We start from the raw sequence: 19,884 nt of genomic DNA on the forward strand, positions 1-19,884 counted from the left end.
ACCGGACAATCGTCCGGATTGTAGGGTTTTCCGTACAAACGAGGTTCCATTGTATTTGTATCATTAAGCCACCAGTACGTACTATAGCTAATGAATGACTTGTTAAAAATCAAACGCTGTTCCAGTTTGTCTTTTAAAATAACTGCGTTAGTGGGTGAGTTGGACTGAACTCCACACACATCAGCGATATACACCGTGTCAGCTTAATCTTATAGTGAAGTCAAAAGGGACACATGTGTTATAAAAATAAACGGTGCTTTTTAACAAGACACCTGACAATTAAATATACATGCATGATTGGAATATGAGCATGCACTCGGAAGAAGTAGTCATCGTAGGTGTATATCGGCTCTTAATTGCTGCTATACATATCAGGTTCTGTGTATAGCGACACCGAGTATAGCTGACGTATGGCACTTGCAGTCCTCATTTGGGAGACAGGAAGCCATGTAATAAGTGTCAACGGATTCGTGCACGAACAAACACTGGCGAAATATAATTGGATCGCCAGGCGTCTATTTAGGTTATTAACATGTACAGACGACCGCTTCGTGATAAACAAATCTATTAAAACTAAAATTATACGTCAATAAAAAAATCGGACACAGCCAAGGGCTTCATGTCGATTTGTCCCTATCTGTAATCCATGGTAAGGGCTGTGATGTAGGTTATTTCTTTCGCCAACTTGAACACATTTCATTTGCTGTTGAAATTGTAAGCGTACGTACTATTTGTTCAAATAGCTTAGAATCATTATTGAGCGGTTTAGTAGAATTTGCGAAATTTATCAGTTTGGTCGTTGGTTGAAATATCGGTTTTATCGGAGTAGGGGCGCTAGGCTGGCGTTCGAATCCCCATGGCCAGATGAGCTTAATGTCTCAGGTTGGACGATTCAACCTGTTGGTTGATAGTATGAGCAACCCTTACCACAACCCACGTCACAGCTAGGAGCCCGTTACCCTTGTTGGTCATCAGTAAGTGAGTTTAGTTTAAAGGGGAAGTGTACACGCAAAAATCATTTTCTTTCTTTTTCTAAACAAAACGCAATTTTAGAATTAATTAGTGTCTGTGTTTGAAAATATACACTCATTTTTTTCACAGTGAAAGTAGGAAGCTCACAATAGTGTGAAAATGATATGCCGTTATGAGGCCTTCGTTTTTCGAGCTAAACAGGCCTGAGTTATCCCCCTTAGATTATGACGTAATTGGTGCCAATTCAACTGGGTCCCTGTCTATTCTCAACGCAAAAGATATCAAGTACCAGTTTGCGGTAAAACAACATGGCCTACGACACACTCCGGCGCAGTGGTGACTCAGCATAACACTATGCTGGCTGGCATCTGAGACGCTAGAATCACACACCTAGACCTACACCACGTGAAGCGGCTCTAACAAAGCATGATGACGTCATAATGTTTATCAATTGGCACCAATGACGTCATATTGCAAGGGGCATAAGCCATGGTGTTTTTGTTGTGGAAATAGAACACTTGGTAAATGTGAAAAATATAAATCGTTTTAATGCGAAAAATATGTTAATTAATTGTGATATTTTTATATTTTTGTCTATGACACTTCTAGGTTAACACTTTTAATGTGGAAAAAGTACAAGAAAAATAGGTTAATTTCCGTGTGAACTTGCCCTTTCACGCCGAGGTGAACAGTATTCCAGGTATATCACGGCGTATCAATTTTTTGTGGGAGGAAAGCCTCAAGTGATGCAGGTCTTTGACGTTTACCACTTTGGTGAAACCAACGAGCACGGGTATGGTCTGGGTAAACTCGAAACATAATCGGGGCGAACCGGGATTCGAACACACGATCATCGGTTTCTGGCATGCCCAAGGGAGGCAACTCTGCACAGCGGATTGCGGCGCCTAAGACAACTTGGCCAAGCGTGTCCCCTTGTTGGTCATCAATCCAAATGAGTGAGTATACTTCTACGCCGAATTTAGCAATTTTCCAGCAATATGACCTCGGGAGCTTTGTACCCATGTGTTCAATCGAACCCGGTGCTTCGGCGTGACCAGTGAACACTTTAACCACCAGGCTACCCCACCGCCCCTCACCAACCCAAGAACAAACCATAATCAGAAGCCACCCAATCCCCAATTTAGTCCCCTCGTACAACCTGCATGGGGTACTAGAGATGTTATTGTGTGAAGCGAGGAACCAGGTTTGGCATAATCATACAATTTAACTGTTCTCAAAAAAGTTTCTTTTCGAGGAGAACCATATGAAAGCCCTACATTTACGGAAGCCTAATGGTGCCACTTTGGTGGCATAATTTCGAGAACTTTCTCCTTATTTCAATTATATTTTTGTAAAGCTGATTATTTTCTCGTTATCTACTTTTTATTTGCACGAGTTGAAATTTCGAGTTGTATCTTTTTTCTATAATTTTCTCATTATTTCAATTATTATTTTTTTCGAAATTCCGAATTACTTCTCGTTATTTCCATAATGTTATCATAATTTTGATTATTTACTTTAAATTTCGATTTAAAAAATAAACGTATGCTACCAACGGGGCAGTAGTAGGCTTTTGTATACATTAACTCGGTTAGTAGATCTTATATTGTTGGCTTGTAATTACACTTACGGACCCGTGAAGATCCGGGGTAGAATAGGTCTTCAGCAACCCATGCTTGCCGTAAAAGGCGACTATGCCTGTCGTAAGAGGCGACTAACGGGATCAGGCGGTCAGGCTCGCTGACTTGGTTGATGCCTGTCATCGATGCTCATGATAATAATCTCTGGATTGTCTGGTCCAGACTCGATTGTTTACAGACCGCCGTAATATAGCTGGAATATTGCCGAGTGCGGCGTTATACAACAAACAAACTATTGCACTCACATGATGTCGGCTTATTCTTCAATACACAGAAGACTGGGGCTGCGCTCGAGGGGTAATTAATATAAATATTTCCCGGCCAGATAGACATCTGCCCCGAGTTGGTACATATGTCGTTATTGTATGCACAGCTGAAATAAGTAATTCACTTTCATTTGGGGGATAAAAACAGGTACTTCTTTGACGTTTAAATCAAAATAACAAGGTTGAATATAATAAATTACAATATGGAACCTCCTCGTGGCGACCGAGATCGCCATACGATTCAGGTCGATCTGTGTGGGCTAGTAACAGTAGTTTGTGCTTGTCAAGGGAACTAACTCTTATCGCCTTGACGTGTGACGGTTTGTTCGCAAAACAATGAATGTCAGCTGTTTGGATCTTTTTCTCATCCTATCAGGTTCACGTGCATTTTAGTACATGTTTTTGATAAATGCATTCCTTGAATTGTGGCAGTTATTTAGCCACAATCTGTTTGTCGCTTTACTTGAAATAATGAGCAAAGCGCCGTAAAATAATCTTTATAGCTGTTCAAAATTGCATGGCTCTGTAACTAAATTGGCGAGTTTAAACGAACAAACGTGACATGTCTGGATTCCTGTTATAGACCTTCCACCGTTCTCTTAACCTTACCTCCACTGTTGACCACACAAGCCAATGTCTAATTCCCCGAGCTGCTAGACAGGTGCATCTCATAACGAACCCAGGACATGTTGAGTAATTATGTGTGTGCTTATTGGCCCAGTCAGCTGATCGAAAAGGTACATCACGTCTCCAGATTCCCCCTGTTTAAGTTTGTGTTCTCGGGGTCAAAACGTAAAAATGTCATTGATATTTAGCCACGATAAACAACTTCTTGGACCCTGCATCAGAAGCATTAGACTAACATATAGTCTCTGAAATGAACATATCGTACAGAAAAAACAGTTGCTCAGTTATCTTAATAAAAATATAATAAAAAGGGAGCCCAGTGATTCTCTTCATTTTCAGATACTGCAGTAATCTAGACTTGCCAAACATTATAGACTTGCATGGGCTGTAGTTGATATATTTGTATCAGGGTCTGTAAGACAGACTACAGAAGCCTGGGAAACTGGAATCGTCGACAGAGATCAAGTACAAACGACGAGTAGCTGCATGATGCGTTCTCCCGTCAGGCCAAGACATGGGGCTTTCCGCGTAGACGCCTTGTGTGGGGTCTTGTCATTTTGACCATGCGGAGAAATGTTGACGAATGTTTTCCAAGTGCGCATAATTGACATATCCCGAGAAGTGAAGTACAGTAAACAACGGATATAACGAACTCAAAGGGACCACTAATTCTAGTTCGTTATAACCGTAGTTCGTTATAAATATATATACAGCATAACTACAGCAAATAGTCGGGACAAAAAAGTAAGTTCGCTATATCCGTTAGTTCGTTATAAGCGTGTTCGTTATAAACGTAGTTTACTGTATATAATATTCCCTGTGTTTGGTACAGGCTATAACGCCGTGACATGGGAATAAGGACGTGATCATTCGCAAGTGTCGCTCGTCCACCGAACTGTAGCAAAACCGGAAAAACTGGTATCACTGTATGTACTTCATTTACAAGTCAGACGGGACATTATACACACACTGTTCTTTATGTTACGCTTTAACTCGCGTTCCCGGAACTCGTCTTAAATAGAAATGCCATCAAAGATCATTAAAAGCAATTTCAACATGAATGCGGGCCACAAATAGTGGATGTTTAGAATACGTTGGATAAAGAGTGAGTGAATGTGGTTTTACACCGCTTTAAGCAATATTCCAGCAATATCATGACGGGGGACACGTTAAATGGGCTTCACACATAGTACCCATGTGGGGAATCGAACCCGGGCCTTCGGCGTGACGAGCGAACGCTCTAACCACTAGACTATCCCATCGGCCCCGTTCGATAAAGAAAATTGAAAACGCGTTGTTCAGGGAGAAGCGGACAAGACACGTTCAGATTGTAAAATATTCCAACAGAAACAGAAAGTGTGGCCTAATGACGGAAATCAGCAGGAAGCATCTTCTCGGGAATACATCTTTTTTATTTCTGATACACAGAGGGCCGTATATGTCTTAAACCGGCTAAACACATTACATGGCGCTATAATGATAAAAGACGAATGTAAAATAAACATTATATTATCCATAATCAACATACCAAGTTTGTTTGTTTGTTGTTTAACGCCGCACTCAGCACTATTCCAACATACCAAGTGTATGTCCATGTCAATTATGGCAATAACGCAGCCACTTAATGTATGTTGTTTTACGCCGCGTCGAACATTATGTCAGTTATATCACAGCGTGTTATGTAAATGTGGAAGGGGTCGAGGTGAAATTGGGTTTAACGTCGCGTCCAAGATTATTGCACTTGCATGCACGTGTGTGTATGTGTGTGGCTGCTTGTACTAGATCGGACTGATGCCGATTTATAGTGCTAGCCCACTGAGATACCATGCCGCAGTTTAACACGAATACCCCACTCAGACACAGTATACTGACTCCGAGCCGACCAGTCCTTGCAGTCCCTTAATGCCGAGCGCCAGACAGGGTAGTGAGTGAGTATGGTTTTACGCCGCTTTTAGCAATATTCCAGCAATATCACGGCCTGGGGCACCAGAAATGGGCTTCACACATTGTACCCATGTCGGGAATCAAACCGGGTCTTCGGCGTGACGAGCGAACGCTTTAACCACTAGGCTACCCGACCGCCCCCCAGACAGGGTAACAACAAGTACCATCTTTTAACGTCTTTTGGTATGACGCGGCCGGGGATCGAACCCCGGACCTTCTACCACTAGCTATATATAGACCACGGTGGCGGTCTAAATGTGGAAGGAAAGCCAACGTATAACCTTTAATACAACTCGCTAGCACGGGTATGCTACTGACAAACGAAGGATTAGAGACATGACGAATCTGGGTTTCAAAACACGATCAGCGGATCCTGGCCCGGTAAGGGTCGCTACTGTGAACAGCGATTTACGATGTCCTTTGCTTAGACAACATGACCCATACCCCTAGCCATATACATGTGGGGACATCAAGAACGGCCATTTATAAGAATGAAAGAATTAGAAACCTTGTCATAGAACGAAGTTAAAGAACGAACAGAACTCACCACACGTCACATCGTTAATGGGTTTGCAGAAAAGAAATTATTGAAAGAAATAGATCACAGTTAATGATGAGCTTAATATTAAGAGCTATAATATTCCTAAGTGCTAAAAAAGAACAAATCAAAGAAATCATTGGTTTTGTATAACAGCTACTAATTAAGCTATGGAGGTGGCTCATCCCAAGTTCTCTAGTTTGTTTATTGTTTAACGCCACACTCAGCAATATTCCAGCTATATGACGTCGGTCTGTATATAATCGAGTCTGGACGAGACAATCCAGTGATTGAGATCATGAGCATCGATCTACGCAATTGGGATACACAGACAAGCATCAAACATGTCAGCGAACTTGACCACCCGCTCCCGTTAGTCGCCTCTTACGACAAGCATAGTCGCCTTTTACGGCAAGCATGGGTTGCTGAAGACCTATTCTACCCCGGATCTTCACGGGTACTGTAAAATGAATCTTTTACTTAAGGAAATCGAATGACAAGTAACGTCAACATGTGCGACAGGCCGACATTCGACCAAGTACAACATGGGCTTTTTCCGAGATACATTCAATGACAATTAAACAATTAAACAGTCTTAATAACATAACTTCCTGCTAATAACACACAGCACCAGACAATAAATATGCCCCGACAATGTCCATATTTGTCCTTATTTCATCAGCATGTTAAGTGTATTTTATGTTAAGCTGTTGTTAATTTGTCCACATCGCCTGAAACAGGCTATAGCTGACCCAGTTGGGATCCAATTAAATGTCACAAGTTTGTTTCCCTAATCCTTCACAAGATGTCGACATCACCAACACGAACGCAAAATTCCCGCAGAACCCATATTGCATTAACCAACTGCTCCATCAATACACGATGGATGCAAGAACTCAAGGTCGTGAAAACAGGTTGCAAAATGATGCTGAGACGAAAAGAGTTGTTTTGCTGTAAAAATACCGCTGTGTCAACAGTCATGTGGAGTTTTCCTGTCCCCACCTCCCCTCGCTTGATTTAGTCGCACAGAACTCAGGGAACATTTTTGTCCTGTGTGTTTAGAGAAGCTTGTGCAAAGAGGTGACACGACGCACAGCGAGTGGCGGACGCTGTACATGGGGAAAGTGCATCCATTGCATTCAGCTCACATACCCAGGATCTCTTAGATTGCGATCCCGACTGTCGAGTGTCCCCGTCACACATTCGGCAAGAAGGAGGAGCTCATGTTCGCAGCCTGTGCCAAACTGTAGAGCGTTATGTAAAGAAAATCCGTAATTGTCGCGTAATGGAAAACATGCTCAGATGTAAATATGTTTTTTTGAACTGACTTTATTGAGCACAAGATTTGTTTTTACGTTTTATCGAATCTCGTGTTGTTGATTCAACTTTGGCTGATAGAAAACCGACTTACTGCTCTAGTTTCACGCTTTGTGTGTGTGTGTGTGTGTGTGTGTGTGTGTGTGTGTGTGTGAGAGAGAGAGAGAGTGTGTGTGTGTGTGTGTGTGTGTGCGTGTGTGTGTGTGTGAGAGAGAGAGAGAGTGTGTGTGTGTGTGTGTGTGTGTGTGTGTGAGAGAGAGAGTGAGTGAGTGAGTATGGTTTTACGCCGCTTTTAGCAATATTCCAGCAATATCACGGCGGGGGACACCAGAAATGGGCTTCACACATTGTACCCATGTCGGGAATCGAACCCGGGTCTTCGGCGTGACGAGCGAACGCTTTAACCACTAGGCTACCCGACCTCCCCTGTGAGAGAGAGAGAGAGAGAGAGAGAGAGAGAGAGAGAGAGAGAGAGAGAGAGAGTGTGTGTGTGTGTGTGTGTGTGTGTGTGTGTGTCCGGACCAATGCCGATTTATAGGGCTAGCACACGGAGATACCATGCCGCAGTTTAACATGAATACCCCACTCAGACACAGTATACTGACTCCGAGCCGACCAGCCCTTGTTTTAGCCCTTTCGAGTCCCGTCCAGCTTTTGGAACCCACACTTGCCAGAGTGAGGCACCTAATTGCCAGCACACAAAGTCAGCGATCTAACCCACTCAGTTCGAATCCCGGACGGGACTCAACCCAAAAAAGTACGAGAACCTGCACTTTACTAAGAAAGTGTTATCCCAAATATAACATTTGTTACAAACGCATTTTCGTCTAATTTTAAAACTCGTTATCATTCTACATATACAAAGAAATAAATATCATCGATTCCAGCTTTTCGTCGACGGTCTTGACAACCAACGTCTGCATCAACAAAAACGCAGGTGTTCCCGATATAAAACTAATTGAAGCTGCAAATATCCAGACACAACAAGCATGTTATGAAATCAACATTAAATGTCAACCATACTATAAAACATTTGATCATGTCATTTCGAACTAGACAGTACGCATATTAAACTAACACACAAATGGTGTCACGGTGTTCGGGGGCCCTGAAGTCATGCTGTTCAGATGAGATTTTATTAAGTGTGTGAGTGAGTTGGCTTTAACGCCGCTTTGCACAGTATTCCAGCCACATCACGGCGTGTCAGCTTAATGTGGGAGGAAAGCCCGAAGTGATGCAGGTCTCAGACGTTTACAACTTCGGTTAAACCCATGGATATGGTGCTGACAAACCTAGAAACATAATCGGGGGGAATCCGGGTTCGGAATCAGCGCTGATAGGTTTCTTGCATGTCCAAGGGACGCAACTCTGCACAGCCAAATTGCGGCCCCTTAGATGACGGTGCCACCCGCGTCCTCGGATCGTATCAAGGTTCTGAAGCCATGTGTGTGCATGATGGAACAGATGGGTTGGTTGTCCGTTTCAATCTGTTTCAATTATTGCAAGTGGGAATATATGTCAGATTAGAGAGATTAGGTGGAGGCATTTCAAAATTAAATAGATATAGTACACTAATTTCAAGTGTTAGGTTGAATTAATTTGAATCTAATATGGTCGCTTTTAACACTATTTGATTTGATCAATTTTGGACGCACATGTTGCTGACGAGTCGATAGAATTGCTGGATACACTAACGTCACATCACATAATGTTTCACAAAAGGTACTTTTACAGAAATATGGGTATTAAGTGGCTCGGTCTGCACCAGAATCTACAGTAAGGAAAGAAATAACAGAGACACATATCCTTCAATTAAATCATATTTACACAGTTTTATGAGACGGATCAAAAGCGTCAACCTCATCACAAACGTTTACTGGTGTCGTTCAATATTCGGGGGCGGTGGGGTGGCCCAGTTGAGGAAGCGTTCGCTCGTCACGCCAAAGCGCCGGTTCGATTCCCCACAACGTGAAACCAGTTTCTGGTGCCCCCGCCGTGATTTTTCTGGAATATTGCTAAAAGCGGAGTAAAACCATACTCACTCATTCGTTCAATATTCGCAGCTGGGATTACTGCTTGCAGTATGTCAAACACTAATAAGGGTGAGTGATTTAATATTTAAAGTCACACACCTATTGAAGGGAAAAGATCCTCCGCGAAAGTATATACGCAACCTTATAATAATCACAGGCAGGCGTTGCTCCAGTTTGTGCATGACTTCAACGTTTTAAAAGTCCGCACTATCTTGTCACTTGATTTACACAGATTCAAAAGTTATTACATTTACAACAAACGGTTTATTAGTAAGTTTAATCAATTTCATCCGAAACCCCTCGTACTACGGATAACTCGTACGGACTTCGAGTTAGCAAGGTTTTATTGTAGTAAATATAGATTCACTCACAGCACAGCAAAACGTTTTTGACACGGTCACGTGTATTTCGCTGTTCACATTTGTTCAATTATTTTTTACTACAAACTTAGGCATGTTTAGATCAGACTGACTCAGAAGCAAGTCTAGTTTCCTTGATTCCACAACAGAGGAGGAAAGGTTTTGAAAAAATATATAATTTTAAAGAATTGTTTTCACAGACTAAGTATTAGTCAAGCCATAGAATAACAACGTAGACTATATAGTACATGTGTATGCATTATATATGGGGCACCGTGTCACTTTCAGATACAATCACACATTCCTATATGACAGATTGTGTTGACGTGTTGACGCGGAACTCGGTCACATGTCTACTAAAACACATAGTGCCAGTGACTATAAAAAGAATGCTTGGTGACCTGTGCGGGCGCTTTGTACTAGAGCCCCACTGATCTTGTAATTTACGATCGATCCTTTAGGAGAACAATGTCGTTAATGTCACCCAGCTTTCATATTTGTAGGGCCATCTACAAAGGGTACAGAGAGTCTAGCACGCCACTGTGCGTCCACAATAGCTTTTACGGTAGTCCTAAATGTAATGGCAGTGACCTTTTGACTTACTATTAACGGGGTGTACACATTTGAAGGGAATGGACTATTATCACATCAAAGACCATTAATAGGGCATTATAAATATATAGCTTCGACTTATAACATGAGTATGCTCAATGGAACCCATGCAGGTTACGACGCGATAGACGAGAAATGACATTTCCTCGGAGTTCATTCATCTGAACATAGTCATCTGGATAAACGGGTTTCTGGGTTTAGGGCACGAAGAGTTAAGAAATCATAGAATAATCACACGTATGTACCTTTCACAATTAATTCTTAGAAACAAGTATAGAGTTAATTATCATATTTAGAGCATAAACTGAATATAACAACATATAGAGTTAATACATACACAATATTATCAAACTTCAAACTTATTTCGGGGGCACAGGTGGCCCAGTCGTCTAAGGCGCCGCGATTCGCTGTGCAGAGTTGCGTCCCTTGGGCACGCCAGAAACCTATGATTGTGGGTTGGAATCTAAGTTCGCCCCGATTATGTTTCTAGGTTTGTCAGCACCATACCTCGTGGGTTTCACCGAAACGGTAAACGTCTGAGACCTGCATCACTTCGGGCTTTCCTCCCACATTAATCTGACACGCCGCGATTTAACTGAAAAACTGTTAAAAGCGGCGTTAAACCCAACTCACCCACTCACTCACTTAAACTTATTTCAAAAGGGTGAGGTGAGGTGAAATGGGGTTTACGTCGCGTCCAAGATTATTGCCCTTATCTATAGCGACGTGCATGCACGTGTATGCGTGTGTGTGTGGCTGCTTGTACTAATTTAACATGAATGCCCCACTCAGACACAGTATACTGACTCCGAGCCGACCAGTCCTTGTTAACAACAAGAATCATCTTTTAACGTCTTTTGGTATGACGTGGGCGGGGATCGAACCCCGGACTTTCCGCTCTCCGGGCTGACGCTCTGCCATTAGACCATGCAGACCATTTTGACTTTTCATTACAATTATTTTTATTGTTTTAGATAAACTGAGCTTTATGGATTTAAATAGCCCGTAATTATCAGCGGATTTCTTTTTTGAAACATTCCAACACAACGGTGATTCCCTAAACAAAATAAGATAAATATTGATTACATCAATTCATATATTTATATTCAGAAAGTACTTAAGGTTTTGCAGCATAAACTTCATGGCCGTACGACTACGGTCTACAGCATTTACACCTGTACACATGTGCATGTGGGAGTGCCCCGTGAAGATCCGGGTTAGAATATGTCTTCAGCAACCCATGCTTGTCGTAACAGGCGACAATGCTTGTCGTTAGAGGCGACTTACGGGATCGGGTGGTCAGGCTCGCTGACTTGGTTCATGCATGACATCGTATCCCAATAGCGTAGATCGATGTTCATGATGTCAATCACTGGATTGTCTGGTCCAGACTCGATTATTTACAGACCGCCGTCATATGGCTGGAATATTGCAGAGTGCGGCGTTCAACAAAAAACAAAAAAAGCACACGGGAGTGAATAAATCGAAATGCGGGTACAGCTGTATACAGATTGTCGACGATTATCCTCATTTTTGCTGCATGAATGCAAGTACGTGAATGTCCAGTTGGTAGTTACATACAGTAAACTACGGTTATAACGAACACGCTTATAACGAACTGACGGATATAACGAACTTACTTTTTTGGTCCCGACTACTTGCTGTAGTTATACTGACAGTGTATATATGCTTGTAACGAACTACGGTTATAACGAACAAAAATTAGTAGTCCCTTTGAGTTCGTTATAACCGTACTTTACTGTATAGCGTACTGACAACAGTGTACAAGTGGCTATATTGAACGTGTGTATGTGCACTGAGTCCTGGTTTGTCGTGTTGACACCTTTCGAAGCCTCCAGCTTAAAGACTAACAATGAATATGCACGGTTCAGCTCAAGGGTCTCCATTAGCATATACCCAGGCCATGTACGGTACATGTACGTGCAAACACTGCTCTCACAGCCAGACACAATCTAAAGGTGGGTGTGAGAAACAGACTCTTTCACAGACGGAAATATGTACATGAATCTCTATAATCATATCACGCTTACATGACGGAGCGTTGGAGCGTTTTGTTGTATTCTGACTGAACATTGACAGTAGCATAAGGGGTTGGTTGGTTGGTTTGTTGTTTAACGCCGCACTCAGCAATATTCCAGCTATATGACGGCGGTCTGTAAATAATCGAGTCTGGACCAGATAATCCAGTGATTAATATCATGAGCATCGATCCACGCCATTGAGATCGATGACATGCTTCAACCAAGTCAGCGAGCCTGACCACCCGATCCCGAATGACACAACATAACGAAACAGTGTAATATAGCACTTATCATTACATTCCAAGTAATGGCGTTATCACTCATATCTAAAGATCGCAATTCCATTAGGTAGCATCTGCGAATAAAAAAGTCTTTCCACAAAACATTATTGAATGTTGTCATTTAAAAACAAAACCGTTTTCATCCCCCGTCATAATAAATAATTCATCTGCCGTAGCCTTAATTATTTAACGTTAAATAGCTTCGCCTCTGAAAAATATCTATGTTACACCTGAGCTAGCTATATGGAAACGAACTCCGGACCCACTCACCGCTATTACTTTTCGAAAGTAATATCCCCACCCCCATCTCTCCTGTCTCCAACTGAGCACATAATTTTTCTCGCTCATAACAGTACTTTGATTGGCTGTCTATATCTAGCGTCACGTCCTTCGGGTTGGACTCCAAACGAATTGATGATGTCGAAAGAGATATAATACTCTGGATAACCGAGGATGTAGACCAAGACCAAGAATGGTCTTCACACACGGCGACCATATGATGAATTAAAACCGGGTCTATGTCGTGACAAACGAACGCTTTAACTACTGGGCTACCCGAGCGCCGCGAAGCTCTGTAGACAGGTTACAACGACCATCTGTTTATAAGTCAATCGTTGACCAATACATATAAACGTCAAATCAAGAGAATAACAAGTCTTGATTATCCAAAGAAACAGATTCCACTTGGCGTCAAATAGCTGTGAAAATTATATGAATGGTCCACTGAAAATCTGTGATGACACCGGGTATTCGCAAAAAGGGTCAGCATGTCCTGCCCTACCGTTAGCACCAGCAATGCATTCATACAATACCGTTAACACGCCTTCGCTCATCTGTATTGCAGTCTTTGGAATCACGTCACGTGTTTGACGCCAACCCTTGTACAAGAGCAAGAAATGAGGTCCATTTCTATACAGCTCTTAGACCCGGAAAATTCCATCTGGCTATGTAAATGCTCTTGAACTATGTTTACTGAGGATGGTGTTGAATAAGGGAGATCTTGTACGCCCTTATTAGGAATCCATCTCAAACCGGCTGTTTCATACTGATCTGAGCGCGGATCTCGAACAGAGTTGGAAACTCAAGGCTAAAAAAGTGATTCACGCAATTGTAACTAAAATCGTATAATTTCGACATTCAGTTGTGTTTTATTATAATTTGTTCCAAACTGTTAGTTTTGATTTGAGCTTATCATCACGAACGAAAGACATGCAACGTGTTTTCTTGATCGTTGTTGTTGGACAAAAAACTACCATTGCATTGTCGAAAAACGATCAAGAAAAAACGTTGCCTGGCTTAGGCTGGTGGAAAAAAACTCAAATCAAAACTAACTAGCTAGCTAATTTCTGTTTGACCATGTTGCCGACCACGGTACGCAGGGTATTGACCATCCGACTACCTTTCATCGAAGATGGTGTTTGCTTTTTTTCAGTGGCGACAAGAACATTGATGAATGTTTGCCTGAGCAAGATCTGAAATTTATAGAATGCTGTAAAACTGGCGACCGCATTTTTAGATCACAGCTTCGTGATCTATTCCATGCACAGGGACGGTGCATGACCCTTGATGGCTTGTTGGGCACGACAGATGCTTTTAATGTCATTTTCGAATCAGATGAAGTAGGATGAAAAATATATTGCACTTGAAACATTATAAAAGAATGAATGAAATATTAAAAGATTCCTAACATCTTACTGATATCTATGCAAGTCAGATTGTCGAGATTTAAGTGCAAAATGGTCCCATGGTCCGGTCACCTATAACAGTCCATTCATGATGCATCAGATTTCAATCACTTAATGAATAGTCATGGCGCAAAAATATTTGTACCCAGGTCGTTGGATCAGTGTGCACTCTAATTTCATTCTCACACCCTATTACAAGCAACCGTATAACGTGCTGGAAGGACTACAGTCACATTATCATGTTATCCTACCGGGTACCCATTCACTGCTGGCTGACAGAGGCACATATTTCTCTTGCCTAAGGAGACACCACATGCCAACGGTGTTTTTGTGTGGTAACCTATCAATCTGCTCTACCCACCTATCTATCTGCTCTACCCACCCATCAATCTGCTCTACCCACCCATCTATCTGCTCTACCCACCTATCCATCTGCTCTACCCACCTATCCATCTGCTCTACCCACCTATCCATCTGCTTTACCCACCTATCTACCTGCTCTACCCACCTATCCATCTGCTTTACCCACCTATCCATCTGCTCTACCCACCTATCCATCTGCTCTACCCACCCATCAATCTGCTCTACCCACCGATCCATCTGCTCTACCCACCTATCCATCTGCTTTACCACCTATCTACCTGCTCTACCCACCTATCCATCTGCTTTATCCATCTGCTTTACCCACCTATCTACCTGCTCTACCCACCTATCCATCTGCTCTACCAACCCATCTATCTGCTCTACCCACCTATCCATCTGCTCTACCACCTATCCATCTGTTCTACCCACCTAAATTTATTACCCTTTTATAAATGCACACTTCCTTGCAAAAAGCTACATCCGTGCTTTGTTTTCCTATTTTGGGTGTAATTTTAGGCTTTTATCAGGTTTGCAAAAATAAAACAATGATCTAACGGATGTAATGGTGACCTGACCTGTCACGTGATAGTCAATCAAAAATAAATTTATTACCCTTTTATAAATGTTGACGGATTTAAAAAAGTTAACAACAAATAAATTGGCTGAAACTTTCACACCTTCCTGTTGAATCTGTCGACTGAACTTTCCTTTCCTGTGTTTAATGTATCCGCGTATTGTGTTTTACGGGAAAATCTGTCGCAGCACGTTAGAAATGACCTTGATAATATGTTCGAAGGGCAATAAATTATAAGTAATTTGCCCTGGCCGTGATCCTCGAACCCTGGGATGAAATCCAACACGCTGCAGGCAACATATTGATGTGTGCAAATGAAAGGGGCATTGACGCGAATGAATATATATAAGTTTTATTTCAGCGATATAACATAACTACGTATTGTTCCGCAGGGGTTGCTAGGACCTTGATCTTGCCCCACACTGTAGCACATGAGGTGTCTCCTTCACTCAACAGTGAATTGATACCCCGTTTGGATGCGGCTGTTCTAGAGCCTCACAGTCAGCTTGGGTCGTATACTCCCCAGGGAGCTGAGAATGAAATCGAGTGAACGCTGATCCATTGACCCGGGTAATAATAATCTTAAGTCCCCGTGAGCAGCCTGCCTGTACTCGGCGTTAGATTTATAAATTATTATTATAAGTATCATTATTTTAGGGCCTTTATCATGGATCATTGATCAAACCGATCATGGAAAATGACTGGTTATGCTGCCTTGTCTGTATTTTCAAGAAATTGCATGTTACAGATGGAATTTGAAATTTGATTTGTGAACCCACAGCCAAAGTTTCTGGCACGCCTGAGGGACGAGTAGGCCACCCCTGCCCCCAATGTTGTACCCCAATGCTTATACTATACAGAGTTGACGGTTGTTGTCAACAGAGAATGAAGACTATCTAAACGCTTTCATCAACGTGACCACTCAACTGTTCCAGTGATTTGAGTGAGTGAGTATGGTGTTACGCCGCTTTTAGCAATATTCCAGCAATATCACGGCGGGGGACACCAGAAATGGGCTTCACACATTGTGCCCATGTCGGGAATCGAACCCAGGTCTTCGGCGTGACAAGAACGCTTTAACCACCAGGCTACCCGACCGCCCTCCAGTGATTGGAGCATGGTAAGTTATGTGATCTGCAATGACAAAGGCTTTCTATCATGTTCTTACGTTAACGTCAACACGTCTAATCAAGGCACAATGTCTTCTTACGTCAACACGTCATAATCGATTCATTTGAAAATGTCCACAGGCCATGGTTTGTGCTAATTTATTACGTCTGCAGTCAAACAATGAATTCTGTGACTGTTTTTTTTTCGTGAGAATTAAGACGGGTTCGTTGAATGGGGTAAGGTTTCACGTCGCTGTCATCAGTATTCTTGATTTTTTGGGGTGGGGAGGGGGTTGGCGGTGGGTGGAGGTGGGGGTTGGACTGGGTGGTAGGGTGGGGATGTTGGGGTACTTCAAGAATGGCCTACACGTATTGCAAGTAGACCCATTTCTATATTCATAAGAAATCTCCCCCTTGTACCATTCCGACTATAACAAAAGCAAGTTTATGAATCCGGGTATATTGTGACGATATCAGGTGTTCGCGAAAAGGTGAGCGTACCTCGACCCAGACTTGTCGTAAGAGGCGACTAACGGATTCGGGTGGTCAGCCTCCTTGACTTGGTTGCTGCAGATCGATACTTATGATGTCAATCACTGGTCCAGACTCGGTTATTATTCAACTATTAACAGACCGCCCTTCATACAGCTGGAATATTGCTGAGTGTGACGTTAAACAACAGACAAAAAAACATAAGTAATGTTAGCCAAATGTTCGAGTGAAAAAAACACGGGAACATATGGCAGAGATTAAAATAGGAAATTGCACCGGGCATATACCCATGTTAGGAATCAAACCGGGTTTCCGGCGTTACAAACGAACGCTTTAACCACAGGGCTACCACACTCCTGCACGAATAAGAGCGTATATTTCTTCGAAAGGAACGAAATTTGTATTTGAGAACAAAGGACTTGAACAACGCCTGTTTCGTGATCCCTAGTCAGATTTGAATGAATACGTACATTTGACATAACAATCAAATAATGATGAAGTGCAAGACTGTTTGTCCCTATGTTAAATACATGTATCTGTATCTTCAGCCATATCGCACATGCATTGCCGTTATGCTGAGCGACCAACTAAGTTGTGTTTTATGACGCTATCAGTATTCCAGTATTCTTTCTGCCATTGCGTGTAGGCTAACAGTGAGAGGAAAACCTGAATTGTGAATGAGACATGTCGGAAGGTTCACAAGGATATGATTTCTCTCTGAGCACCCATTCGAACAATTATCACACACTTCACCTCCCACAAAAATATCGTTATTCAATTTGTTACTGAACAGGATCTGAACTTTAGGTCTGCATTTGATAAAACTAGAAAGAACCTCCGTCTGATATTTTTCAGATGAGGGGTTGATAATACATATTGAAGGAGCAATCTTCTAGTAATATCAGTACATACCTACATCAGTTCCATGTTCCATACATGAATAATGTCACGATGGCGATAGTTGTACGTCCTCATGACGACAATACGATTAGTGTCTTTTTCGACAAAAAGCACTGACAGCACCAAAAGCACATGGTAGTTAGTCTCAGATGCATTTCCGCATGACGGCAAAGCAATTTGAGTCTTTTTCACACCAATCAGTAAATATCACTGGTATAATGATGACAGTCGTAGTACGTCTTCATGACGAATACACGTTTCGTGTCTTTTCACCCGTGAAGTTTCGGGTTTGAATTGGCCTACAGCATCCCATGCTGGTCGTAAAAGGCGACTGGTGGTCAGGCTCGCTGACTTGGTGTCATCGTATCCTAATTGCGTGGATCGAGGCACAAGAAACCAATCACTGGGTTGTCTGGTCCAGACTCGATTATTTACACATCGCCGTCATATAGCTGGAATATTGCTGATTGCGGCGTTAAACAACAAACAAACAAAATCACCAGAAACATCAAATGTCCCTGATATTATGATGGCAACTGATGCACATCTTCCTGCTAACATTAACATTCGCGGTTCATATTCGCCATGTACTTTATATGAAAAGTGACATCATAACAATATATGTGAGTCTTGATGACGACAGGAAGGTTAGAGGGTTGTTTGTTTGTTTTTTGCCATGTTCTTCATGATCACTGACATCATGAATATGGCTTGTACGTCCTCGTGACGATACGATATATTTCTTGTTCACAATAAGCACTACAATTTTACTATGTCATGCCAGTTATAGATTACCGTCACAATGACGACAAAAGAGTGTGTTTTCGCCCCGTGCACCATTTATCATATATGTCATGACGGCTATTGAGTACGTCTTCAGGACGATAAGAAAACTCGAGGGGGTTTGGGTCTTGCAACAAATAACATAAATGTCAATGGCTGTAACGTCACCGTGACGGCGCTAAGATTCATAAAGTACTTATATATATTTCTCTTACCTTTGACAAGTCTGTTGACGTAATCGGGATGTTGGACCAGGCATTCCAGGCCCAGTTTGGAGTTCATCACCACTTTGATACAAGCCACACATTCCAGAAGAAGCAAGGCATCCGACAGCTGGGTTACCCGTTTACTTCCAAGTGTGTCCACACAGTCCAAGAGAGCGTCCAGACCTTTGGCGTCCAGGAATCCTTGCATCCACTCTTTCCCACTGGACTTCACCTTCTTCTTCAAAGCTCCGAACGTATTCACAGATGGGATTTTTAACACACTAACACAAATCTCAGGATCACACTGCTCCAAATCAATATTCGTCAACGTCGCGCTTATTTTTCGACGAAGTATGTGTTTAATTCCTTTTTTCGGTTTTTGATTTTCTTTTCCAGACCCTGTTCCATGTTCCGAATCAACAGAACTCTCGCTGTACATGTCGTTCAGTAGTAAACTCGCTTCTTTCTCAGATATATTCTCCAACTGACTGAAGCTTGAGGTTTGCGACTCGCCGGAGTCGGTCAATTCACTTTCTTTCGAGCCTGTCTGTGCAAATTTAGTATGCGCGCTCTCGCGTTTGCTGTCGCCTGAAGCTTGTGATGCAAGCAAAGTCACATAGTCGTCTCCACAAGACGGTGAACTGTTTAACTGTCCCCTATCACAACTTTTCAGTGCTTCCTCCTCTCGCACGTGAGTTTCAACGCTGGACTTGTTGTCATGGGTCGTGTCGTCTGCTACTGCGGTGTCCGCCATGTCTTCTGTGCGCGCGTGACGGTCACGGTTGAGTAGCACAGCTTGATCCGTCGCTGTCTTATTTATAGTTTGTTTCACGGAACTAACCTCGTCATGTGTCGTCTGCTCCTCTCTGTCTTTCTTTCCTTTCTTTTTTCTCCCAGTTTTGGGGCTTTTTTTGTCTTTTTCTCTTGAAGCGGAACGCCGGGACCCCCATACCAGGTTCGACACCCGCCTGAACAGGCTCGACATGTTGGACCAAACCTGAAACAGTATCATATGCTTAATGCCCCATATCCTGTTTAAATGTCACATATTTTCATATCGGAAAACAATCAACAGTGTCATCCATTGTCCAAACATAAGATAAAACCCAACTCGGGCATTCAAACTGTGCCAAGCAGACCG

At 42.4% G+C, this 19,884-nt stretch overlaps 1 protein-coding gene across 10 annotated transcripts in view; it reads right to left on the reverse strand.

Moving 5' to 3' along the window:
* The window catches only part of LOC124144211 (inverted formin-2-like), a 137,468-nt gene that overhangs the window by 49,544 nt on the left and 68,040 nt on the right, over positions 1 to 19,884 (reverse strand). For all 10 annotated transcript variants that reach the window (XM_048387337.1, XM_048387332.1, XM_048387333.1 and 7 more), the window contains one exon: positions 18,753 to 19,740. In XM_048387337.1, the coding sequence (XP_048243294.1) occupies positions 18,753 to 19,740 (988 nt within the window). The remainder of the gene's footprint in view (positions 1 to 18,752; positions 19,741 to 19,884) is intronic.

Source organism: Haliotis rufescens, unplaced genomic scaffold (genome assembly GCF_023055435.1).
Source record: "Haliotis rufescens isolate VD_foot unplaced genomic scaffold, xgHalRufe1.0.p SCAF_7, whole genome shotgun sequence".
NCBI lineage: Eukaryota > Metazoa > Mollusca > Gastropoda > Lepetellida > Haliotidae > Haliotis > Haliotis rufescens.